Below are 11,908 nucleotides of genomic sequence, written 5' to 3' on the forward strand. Positions count from 1 at the left end.
GCCCCTAATAGCTGTTATCATCATTGAAAGGAAGCAGCACCGAAGACCAGGGCGAGGCAAGTATTGTCCAAGGCACTCTCTCCTCGCCTATCTGCACCTTTATCTGCCAGGATCAGTTGTTAGTGCTGGCAGTTTTCCTCTCCTGTCCTCCAGAGAGAGGTGGCTCTCAGCTGGAGAGAGGCGCCAGAGGCTATGCACTGTCTCTATTGTGTGGAGAGACACATGGAGGACTTGAGAGACTCAGTGCAGGTGCAGAGAGGAAGAGTGAGAGGGAACACACCTGAGGGGGCTTGTTTTTTTTTCTCACAAAAGTCAGGCTTGTTTTTTTGGGGGGGGGGGTTTTTGAGGGGCCTTTTAGGTGCAGGGACATTTGTTGTCAGGAGGACAGATTTACTGAAGGTACACTCTACTAGAGGGAGGTAAAGGGGCCCTCAGTTAGAATACTTCCTCTCTAACTGCCAGAGACATTTGGTTACAGACAGGAGGCTGCCAGAATAAATACAATTTTCAGCATTGAGGACAAAATGCAGGACCATGTTATCACTGCTCACAAAACAGTCTTGTGAATTTAATGATTCAAAGCAGCACTTAGTTTGAATGTATAGTATGATGAGGCATGGTACGTGTGAGGTCATATTCCTTACTTCAGTCACAGGGTGGGTCCTGTTCCCTGTACGGACAGGACACAACAAGCTAACACTGATAACCTCACCTCAGACTGGGAGGTTTCCTGTGAAAGTGATCCTTTTGCTAACTGTTTGTTTAAAAGCTGACAGGCTACAAGAGTCTCAGTGACAGCGTCTATTCATCTCAGGGTGTCAGACGGAGAAAAAGTGGGAATGAGGGAGGGATAAAGAAGCAGCGAGGAGGCGGATGAGGAGAGATTGTGAGAGAAAGCCCAGTGAAGAGTAGATAGAAGATTGGTCTGTTTTAACAATAGGCTGGATTTACCTTAAGCTTTGAAACATCTTCAGATCATCGTGGTTTCAAAAATTCATCTGGCAAGTGACTGAATGAGTACTGATGTTTTCATCACTTTGGTTTTAATTATATGTCTCACTCAGCACAGTCTTCCTTCTACTCTGCTAATTTAGATTGAGATCCTTCCAGGCTTTCCCCTATCTTTCATTTCCCTCCCCTCCTTCTCTCCTCTCTGCATCCCATCAGCCCCTTTGTAGAAAAAAAGAGGAAGGAAAAAAACCTTCATGTCTGTGACTTTCTTGCCCTCCAGCGTATGAAGCCCTCTTTTATTTTGATCATCGCAGCACAATGGATTCATGCCATTCTGGCAACTTTATTCAGTATCAGCCCAAATTTACATACTGCTTAACAAGTTTGTGCGTGACTGTTGATGCCTCTGATCAAAGTGCTTTTGGAAATCTTTCTCATCTGATTTTTTTCCCCCCTGCCCTTCATTTCAAATGCATGCTGCAGACAGGCATCTTTAACTTAGGGGCAAAGAAAGGTAACCTTAGTGCTGCACAAGCCCAAATGTCATCCAACAAGGAGGGCTCATGTCCCGGGGATAAAGATAATGTAATCTAAGCAGTATACAGTGTGTGACTGTGTGTCTTTGAGTGTGTGTGTGACTGTGTGTATCTATGCTAGCCTCAGTGTTTGTTGGAGGCTTGGGTTTGGGGGCGGAGGGAGACAGGGGGATGACAAAAGTCAAAGCAGTCATGTGTCATTTTCGGTGCTGAAGGGCTGGGACCTGCCTTCAGGGCTGTCCTCTCTGTCAGACGCACTCAGATATCTACGCTGAACTCTCTCGCTGTCTCTTTTTCTTTTGCTCTCTCCATCTTTCTCTCTGTCTTTATCTAATGCACGCGCCTATTTGCAGCTGCATGTTCGTGCACCAGCACAGGCAACAATTCTGTGCTCTATGTAGCATACAGTAACAAGGTAGAACAACATTTGTATCATAGAGGTAAGGTAACAGAGCAGTTTTTAAACCATAAACATCTGCTTTAGATATATGACTGATTTTATATTTCTTAGTTATTGCTTCTTGACCACATCTTTGGCAAGGGCAAGACTGGGAGGGACATGATTTGATCCATGAAATGTGATATAACAGGTAACCCAAAACACTATGAGGTTGTTGGGGAGAGATTTAAAAAAAATCTGGTTGTAAATCAAGATATCAGAGGCCATGTTACTAACCAATGGCCCATACAAATTCCAATGGGCACAGCAGAGGAGGCTGCACAGAAATTTACTGTGGCTAACCCTTTGCAAGAACCCAGTAGCCTCCATTTAGAATAACACTGTACATTCGTAAATATACATGGCTACCAGAGCAAACAACAGAATTGAAAACATGAAATAACTGAGAAAGAAAAATGGATTCAAAAATACAATGAAAAGAGGGTGTGGGTGGAAAGAGAGGAATCGTGGGAATGCAAGATTGCACCTCCCTCAGGCAATCGAATTATCCTATGGGCTGATGGTTCCTCCTTATGCGTCGGCTGACATTTTCCTGTAATGTAATGCTATGTGATGTGTGTGACTGGCTTCTGCCACGGCCCTGAGAGGCCACAGAGCCCTGGGGCCATTTGCTTTTGGCCTGCAGCATCCCGGGAATTGTTTATTTTAGCTCTGTCTGCTCCTTTTTGCCTCTCCCTCTCATTTTGCTGCCTCTTTCTTCGTCTCTCCTGTTCTCCCTGTTTCTGTTTCTCTCTTCCAGGCCCAGTGGTGTCTACTTTCAATTAGAGGAGGATACACTTGTATTCTGTGAGACAAAACCCCCTGACAGGTGACTCTTGAGGGGTAACTCAAAACCATGCCTTTAGTCTCTTCACACAAACTGTTAGTATTCCAACACCTTTCACGGGACACAAAGGTAAAAAAAAAAACAAGGAAAGCTGTCGGTGGTATCTGTTACTCAACTGTATATGTTGCTCTGTGTGATGGTGATAAGAATGGAGAGTGTGTTAAAAAAAACAGTTGGAAAATCAAGATGTGTTTGTGGTGTGTTGTGCATGTGTGTGAGGGAGAGACAGAGAGAGAGAGAGAGAGAGAGAGAGAGAGAGAGAGAGAGAGAGAGGAAAGAGATTTAAGGACAGAGAAGATGAGATGTGTGATATGAGATAATAGAATGATATTCAAAATGTATCCCTGGAGCTAGAAGTTAAAAGAGAACATTAAAAGAGAACATATTTTGATCGCTTATGGATATGTAAGCCAGCACACCAATATGCCCAAACTTCTTCATACTGCTTCAGAGCCCTAAAGGGCATAAGTGGAGGCGGGCCAATCCGCTATACGCAAATAGTGTATGTGTGTAACTGTCGACATGTGACAAGCAGAAAAGGGACAGTGTTGAGAGCATAGCCTTTTATGACCCAACACACTTTGACAGCTTGGCCATCGCTTCAGGGCACAAAGCTATGTTGCTTTTTCATCTGACAATTTTTAAGCAAAACAACTCTCCCTCCATGGATTCAATTGTTCATAGAGCCTTTTGTGGCTGCATGTTAACGCACAGAGAACATGACAAAAAAAAAACATGTCAGTGGCCCGTAGATTCTGCTCGCTCTTAGCTGGAGGAGTCATACTGTCAATCTGCAGGACAAAAAGTGAGATGAAAGTGTAAGCGATATGATGGGAATGCTGCTTTTATGCAACACTGCGCTCTGCTGGTAGAAGGTGATAACACCTTGAGTAATTCAGCAACAGTGGTGAGACAGTCTTAACAGAAGACTAATGTAACCTTAGTTCCCCAGGGATGCAAAATGTCTGTGTGCTTTTACCCTTGAAGCAGTTGCCTTATTTGGACCTAAGGACATTCTGCACTGACAAATTTTAAGCATCCCAGGAGGGGCATACTTTGAAATATAGCCACAGGGTGGCACATTAGAATGACAAAAATGTCCTCAAAGTGAAATCTGCCTGTGACTTGGAAATCAGCTAGAGAGAGGAGTAATGGATATTGTTAGGTGAGGGTAAGACTATTGGTGTTACTAACCAAATACTAAAAAGCAGATGTGAACACATGAAATGTTTCTTCCCCAGTGTTTGTTCCATATTAACTACAACATGAGAACACATTTTGCCTAAAGTGTACTGTATGTGCATGACAGATCAAGGGAAAAGAGATGTGGGCACTGTTTAAAAAAAAAAAAAAAAAAATCTGTTGTGTGTTCACATTAATACAGTGTTTGCTGTGTGTATGTGCAATTGGCCTGTAAGCTCTGTGGGTGTGTGTGTGTGTGCATACAAACAATGCACTCAGTCGACAGCCTGCAGCAGTGTGCATTCTTGCTTGGAGAGTACATGTCCTCGGGCCTCGTTCCTCTGTCGATGACCTCTGGTGAAGCCATTATTTTCTGCATTAATGATGAGCAGCAGCCAGCGATGAGAGAGATGGACTTTGGCCTGGGGCACAGTAGCGCTGATTATGGGCAACAACAATGCTGGCAAAAAAGAAAAAAAGAAAGAAAGAAAGAAAGAAAAAGAAAACTCTTCCCACAAGCAGTTCAAAAGACTGGGAGTCTTGTCGGCAGCACCGAATAAGCTGCTCTTACTCTATTGACAAGATGGATCAGATAACCTCTGTAGCTACGGGATTACCCAGAATAAACTTTAACAAAGTTAACCTACAGTGTGTTTTGTCATCCGAAGGATTCAACACCTCTGTTTGCAACTGAGCATCAACATACCAGTGGGTGACAGCATCTTCTCAAACTGACTTGAAATACATTCGTATGTGGCAATTAGTGTATGGATGAAATGGCTGAGTGAGTCATACAAACCCCATTTTTTATTGCCTCCTAGGATTTAATGACATTATGTATGAGGTAACATCACAGGCTTAATTGATCCTCTGACATCGGCCCAGACACCAACCTATAAGACTCACAAACAAGACAAATTGCAGACAAAGTGCAATTGCTCTAGTCAAGGCAGCCAGGGCACCCACTCAGGAAATCCTGGCTTGGGGAGATGACTCTAAATGAAGGACTTTACCATTCACCATTATGTCTTTGGTGAGAGTCAGAGGGAACCCCCGGGGCTCTTCAGCACAGCACGGCACAACTTTTCAAAGGGCTCCAGATTAAAGTCACTGAAAGTTCCCACTGGGGTCTGAGGCCAGGATCCCATTAAGCAGCCCTACCACACCGCCGGCCATAATTGTGTCGTTGAGAATTCAGAGCAGCGGTTGCTTGATAAGCGAATTTAGGGTGAAATAAAAAAGGAGAGGCAAAAAGGGGTCTCGCTGGGCCACCATTAGACACTACGTTCGCTCATCACTAATTTGTTTTAAATGACTGAGGGAGAGGTGAGCACTTTATAAAGCAATCAGAGATACCTTCTTTTTTCCAGGTTTGTGCGACAGAATGCTGATAAATGAAAACCATTGCACTTTATAGCCACACACTATACTGCCGCTAGTGGTGTTTTAAACTGTAGTTATCTTTATCGCAGTTCTTGCTTTGCAGTAGGATAATCAATAAAGAGTGGAGTACAAAAAAAAAAGGTTGGAACCCTCCTCTGCGGTTTTTTTAAGTCCCTTTACTCTCATCTTTTAAGAAACCAGTCAGTGCACCGCTACTAAAAACAATATTACTCATAGTACTTCTGCATAGACACCATCTAGTAAAGCCAGTTGGCATAAAAGACAGTTTTAACCTAGTTTTACAAATAAAATAAAAACATGTTACAAACAAGTCAGCTTTTATTGAGTATTGTTTCATTATGTTTCTGAATGTTGCAAACAGTTTATTTCAACATTTGAGATTCATAACCATCAGAGCTGTTTCGTGAATGATATAAAAACTTCCTGTAAGCATAGTTTAAGATATAAACCCTAACTTGAGATCTACGCATATCTTTTTAAACCGCTGTCAACTCAATAGCTGTAAGCACAGGAACTAGAGATTCTTTGCAAATGGTACAGTATCACTCAGAAACATTTTCAAAGCCTTTGAACAACATCAACAGATCTCAAGTTATGATTTAGCTCTTAATAATGAAATAAATGAGAGAAGTAAACTCTCTAAAATGGTCAAATATTTGCAACCCAAATATGCTATTGTCATCCAAGTGCAATAAAGAAAACTATGTTAACTGCTTCAAGTGGATTTTTTCTGCTTCTTCTTCTCTGCCTCTTCCTCCTTTTCCTTCTCAATCTCAGCCACCAGGGTCTCAATTTCCTTGGATTCCAAAATCTGCAAATGGCCAAGGAAACCAATTATTAGCCTTTAAATAAATTAAAAGGTGAACACAAAAGGCCAAACACAATCTGCAGCAAATCACCTTCAGTGGCTGATTCCGTCTGATAACAGCAAGTTCAATATTTTTTCCTCCTGACTGGACAACCTGTGAGGAAACAGATACATATCAGCATATATGAACTACTGCAGCCTCCGACTCAGGTTCATGATGAGAGGCTATGCCTAATTCAGCAGGAATTTGCAGCTGATTAACAGTTTAAGGACCATTTAAAAAAACATATCACTGAATGTAACAATACACATGCATGACTAAATTTCATTCTGCTGAAAGCATTTATTTAATTAGTTTCATTAAAAGGGCCAGCGTGTAACATTTAGGAGGCTCTATTGTCAGAAATGGAATATAATATTTAAATGGTAGGTCCTCTCCTACAGAGGCTGCTATGTTTCTACAGATGCCCAGAGAGGACAAACCAAACTCTGGGTCTAGATAAGGGTGTTTGTGAGTTCTTACACACTGGTCCTTTGATAAAGTCAGGACTGTCTCAGGATTGTATTCAGTTCAAGCCATGGCAAATGTAAATTCTTTTGACATACATTTTCCTTTTGCAATTTCTTGGCCTTTAAAATGAAATATTTATTGTGAAGAAGTTTAGTAATTATTCAGTTTCAATATATATAGCTTATGACAAAGTGTGCAATTTAAAATGGGTCAATGCAAAGACTCAATTTGCCCTTACCTCAAGCAAAGCTTTGATAGCCAACTTGATTGCCTCGTTGTCCCCAGCAATGGCTTCATCTGTGTAATTCTTCTCCAGGAACTCCCTCACGGTTTTTGCACTACGGCCAATTGCATTTGCCTATTTTTGTTGATGGAATAACACAAAATTAAAATATTAAATACATTTCATACTAACAAGGTACAAAGACAGGTAAAAGGAATAAACTCACTCACCTTCCAGGCATGGTAGGTTCCTGATGGGTCTGTCTGATACAGCCTGGGAGTCCCATCGTAGTCAAAACCAACAATTAACGCGGAGATGCCAAATGGTCTGCGCCCATTGCTTTGAGTGTAGCGCTACAAATATGACAGATATATAGACTGACTTTTCATTCTTAGAAATATTTTGTGACTATTACTAGAGCACAAAAATTGTAAAAAACAAACAATCTTATGTTCTTGCCCACAGTACCATACAGTAAATATATGGTAAGAAGATTAAGTACCTGTTTCAGTGTAGCTATGTAGCGTGTGATGTATTCCACTGTGACCGGGTCCTCAACAGTTAGCCTGTGGCTCTGGCACTCAACACGCGCTCTGTTTATCACGATGCGAGCATCTGCTGTCAAACCTGAAAAACATTGAACATGGTTTAATTATGCAACATACAGGTAAAAAAAACAACAACACAAGGACATTCAAGTGAGAAAAACCTAATATATGGTATAGATATCTGCAAATACTTAGTGTTTGTGACAACGGATTTTAGCCTACTTATGCCATTTTACATAGTGATTATTCAATTATTGAAAAAGTTGTGTTGTTTGAAGTACCTGCAAATGCCATGCAGACATGCTCGTCCAGGGCACATATCTTACGGACAGTCCTCTCCTCCTGCAACTTCGCTACAGATTTCTTCTCAACGCCGAGGACAACAATGTCTTTCCCTCTGATTCCCACCTGTACGGGAAAAAAAACATCTCAATTAAGTCAATACGAAGCAGTACACTCGCAGGGGCTGACGAACAGTACTAATGTGGAGTGATGGTGTTATATGTGCTACCAATTTACAGTTAGAACAACAGACGTGATCTGTAGGTAAGCTATCTACAACTACAGTGGCTTAATGCGTTAACGCTAAATTAACTCTGCGTCTATACTACAATCTCATTGTTTGTGCAATTGCTGGAGCACAGCTGAACTTTGCCAACAACCAAATATCGTTTGTATGAAATAGCGCTAGCTGGCCTTATCACATTGAAACTGAAACTGTTGTGAGAGTGACACAGCGACAAAACGTTTGCTAGTGATACTCTTTCAGCATGTTCAATACCTTTTAATGTTCATTGTACTACATGCAGAAGGTACAGATTAGCAGTCGAACAAAGTGGTAAAAAAAATCTCAACGCCTGAGTGTACTGAGATCTTACAAAATTAGTAAAATACATGAGTAAAAAGAGTTCCTGCTAGTCGTTAGCTTAGCTAGTTGGCTAACTGACGTTTGCTAACGTTAGCGTTGGTTTGATTATAGGACTTACCGCCGTGGATCCTTTCTTTACAGCCTCTTGTGCGTACTCCACTTGAAAGAGATGACCATCGGGAGAAAAGACAGTAATAGCTCTGTCATATCTTGCCGCCATTGCACTGCAATACACGTACAATCACAAGAAAAGGGGAGACTTCAACCAATGATTCAGCTAGTTAGCAACGAGACGCTCAGTATGGGAAGCTGCCGTATGTTGAAAACAGCGCATGCGCATGACCTCTGAACTGGGCGATACCAAAATTAGGGTCAGTCAGAAGAAAAGTTGTGGTTAAGACTCACTATTTGATTTGCGTGTTTGCTCTGCGAAATCTATATTCTTAATTTGACAGTTACAATACAAAAAAGGCCCAAGTTTAATATAAAATAGTACATTTAATTTAGTCACTTAATTTAATTTAGTGATGGTTTGGCAATGTGAATTAGGTTGCAATGTGGGAAAACTTAAGCATATAAAACGAGGATTACTAAACATTGTTATCAGTTATCATTGGATGAAACTCCCTGCATTACTATTTGCATTTCATACAGAATATATTAAAGCTGTGTTCCCCTTTTTGTTGAGCGGTCCATTTCCCGTGGCCTTTTTAAAGTCGACCTAGACTGTTCCACTATATGAAAAATAGGTGACATTATAATTCCTTGAAGACAAAATACGGGTTCTTTAAACTATTTAATTAGATATCTTGGAATTTTATAATTTACATTAATTCAATTTGAATATCACGTAACCCTGTGTAATCGAAATAAATAACAATGATCATTTATGTTTTCAAATGTGCCGTACTCCCCCCCCAGAACGGACCATCGCATTACGAAATTGCATCCTACTCTGAACAGTTTGATCTGAGTTCTACCGATTTGTTAAGTGTGTTGGCTACTTTTGACTTTTATGCTCTAGTTCACTTTCATTTCACAGAGTATCACCATGTCGGTGGCGTTTGCAGCTCACAGGCAGCGTGGGAAGGGTGATATAACACCCGCTGGAATACAAAAGGTAATTCATCTTTTTAGCGCGTCTCAGAATGGAGGCTACGGCATCAGACGCTGCTAAGCGTTGAGCTAATCAATGTAGCAGTGCCCATCCAAGTCGCACAGTGAATAGGAACAATCTCGCAGGGTCAAAGCGCGGTGAATATGAACCTCTCTGGAGTCAGGGCGCCATGTGTAGTCGATGGAGCTTAGGTCGATTTAGCGGACTAACGTATAATTGTGGCTCATTTGAATGGAGGCCTGCCGTTTTTGTTAGCTAAGGACAGCTAGCTAGCGAGACGCGTCTTTTGTTAGCTAGAAACGCACGCTCACATTTCACAAAAACGCCCCCCCCCCATCCTCCTCGTTGTGTCCAAATTACTGCAGAATACCAACCACAAAGAAACGCACAAACCCTTCCAAACGATCGAGTGTCGCTGTTTTTAAATTGTGTGTGATCACAGATATGAAAAACACGTGATATAAATCTCTGCATTTACTTTCGCAGTTACTTGACGAAAACAACCAGCTGATCCAGTGTATAATGGACTTCCAGAGTAAAGGCAAAACAGCAGAATGTTCACAGTAGGTTATACCAAATCTCTTGTTGCTTTACCATACAGTTATTTTCTGTGAAGTTCCCATTAACTGAACACCTGCATTGGTTACTTTCTCACCTGCCCAGGTATCAGCAGATGCTGCACAGAAATTTAGTGTACCTGGCGACGATAGCAGACTCCAACCAGAACATGCAGTCTCTCCTCCCTGCTGTAAGTATTGGTCCTTGCTGATTGTTTTGTATGAGTGAATTGTGTATATATAAATGAGGTAATGTTGAGCTCCTATTTTAGTTAATGTCCCATACAAGTCACTTGTGTATTGGTTCTGGTAACTTATGAGACAAAACTCAGGACACGTATATGTAAAGGTAATAGTGCAATATCAGATTAACTATGAAATGATCATGTTACACTAATAATCTGCCCGACATGTGCCATTTCAAATGTATAATTACTTCCACTGGATATTATATAGAATCTGGACAGATTAATTGCAATTGTGTAATGTCTTAACTTTCTTTTTGTGTCAAATCCAGTCAAACCTCACTCTTGTATGAGAGGGAACTCCACCATTTAAGCACATTAATATTAATTTACTTGTCACAAGTAATACTACTGCCTGAGGAAACGTTGTATCATGTCTTGTGTGTTTGAGCTTTCCAAATAAAAAATGACCCCAGTGATGTCACTAAGGTTATGTGAAGTGCAGAACTGGAGTACTTAAAGTATCAGTGTTACTTTGTGACCTTTTGTAGATGTTCATAATGGATGCACCACCAGTATGAAGGTGTTCTGTGCACTTAATTTTGTAAAAGGTATATATTTGTGTTTGCTTGTAAGCCCATTGCTTTAAAAGTATCACACCATCATATTATATGTAAATCTGCAGTAGATTCGATTGAACTATACTACTTACTATTAATTAAGTAATAGTGGTATCTGTTCAATTTGTTATGACTTTGTGCAAAACCTTTTTCAGTCATTGACAGTCCCCGGCTGTGACTTTGAGGACAATTTATTCAGTGATTATGACTAAATATTGTACTGCTTGGCTGTTTCCCTTTTTTAAATATACATTATCTTTAAAAAATGTTTTATCCTTGATTGATTAAGGTGCATCACAGTTACACTTTATTATAATATTTTGTACAGAAATCTCTGCGTTAATCTGCCTTTTTAAGTTTTTTTTTTTTAAGTTTTTTTTTTCTTTTAAGTGGCTCAGACTCAGATGTGTTTGTAGCCAGCTGATGTGCATTTTTGTGTCTGTGTTGTGCGCCTGCAGCCACCCACTCAAAACATGCCCATGGGCCCTGGCGGGATGAACCAAAGTGGACCCCCCCCTCAGCCTCCTCACGGTCACAACATGCCCTCTGAGGGTATGGTCAGTGGTGGCCCTCCAGCCCCACACATGCAGAACCAGATGAATGGACAGATGCCTGGTAAGTGACCACCCCTCCTCCCCTCAACTGCCCTCTCTTGTCTTTCTCTCGTTTTTTCTTTCCCCTTCTTTTCCCTCAGTCCCTGTCTCAGTTGGGTTGCCTAGCAACACCACAGAACTGTGAGGGAGGTCGCTCTGCTGAAGAATGATGTCACCCATTTGTCAGCTCTGGTGGTCTTGGACTTGTACTCCGTTTGTCTATGATTATCCTCCCCTATCATTCGAAATGTAAAGAGATATTGTGAGACGGTTAAATCACAATGCAAATATGTGAAGATTCAAATCCATAAGATGAAATATACATGGTTTTGCATAGTTTATACCCTACCTCAGGAGAAAAAAAAGGGTTCTATAAATTGATGAAGCAAATATAAGGGGAAATATATTTTATTGATTTTTCTCTGAGAAGTAAAGGAACCTTTTTCAGTCATAATTTGTCTTCAGTTACATCCGTATCCATCATAGTTTGTTTCAGCATGTGCTTTTTTTTTTTTTTTT

The 11,908-nt window shown here is 40.9% G+C and overlaps 2 protein-coding genes across 4 annotated transcripts in view; one reads left to right on the plus strand and one right to left on the minus strand.

Annotated features, from left to right (window-relative positions):
• Positions 1–5,659: 5,659 nt before the first annotated feature.
• On the minus strand, positions 5,660–8,650 carry psma8 (proteasome 20S subunit alpha 8). The gene is made up of 7 exons (XM_035671338.1): positions 8,436–8,650; positions 7,731–7,857; positions 7,404–7,528; positions 7,132–7,254; positions 6,917–7,036; positions 6,259–6,321; positions 5,660–6,170 (listed from the first exon to the last, which is right to left on the minus strand). The coding sequence occupies exons 1-7, from the start codon at positions 8,535–8,537 to the stop codon at positions 6,075–6,077; spliced, it is 756 nt and encodes a 251-aa protein (XP_035527231.1). The 5' UTR covers positions 8,538–8,650; the 3' UTR covers positions 5,660–6,074.
• Positions 8,651–9,252: 602 nt separating this feature from the next.
• The window catches only part of ss18 (SS18 subunit of BAF chromatin remodeling complex), an 11,045-nt gene continuing 8,389 nt past the window's right edge, over positions 9,253–11,908 (plus strand). Inside the window, exons 1-4 of one of the 3 annotated variants that reach the window (XM_035670652.1) lie at positions 9,253–9,437; positions 9,921–9,997; positions 10,098–10,182; positions 11,255–11,411. In XM_035670652.1, coding sequence (XP_035526545.1) covers positions 9,369–9,437; positions 9,921–9,997; positions 10,098–10,182; positions 11,255–11,411 — 388 coding nt within the window. In that variant the 5' untranslated portion in view covers positions 9,253–9,368. The remainder of the gene's footprint in view (positions 9,438–9,920; positions 9,998–10,097; positions 10,183–11,254; positions 11,412–11,908) is intronic. The other 2 variants (XM_035670651.1, XM_035670653.1) reach the window with 2 other exon arrangements.

Source organism: Morone saxatilis, unplaced genomic scaffold, assembly GCF_004916995.1.
Source record: "Morone saxatilis isolate NCDOM2014 unplaced genomic scaffold, NCSU_SB_2.0 Contig23, whole genome shotgun sequence".
NCBI lineage: Eukaryota > Metazoa > Chordata > Actinopteri > Moronidae > Morone > Morone saxatilis.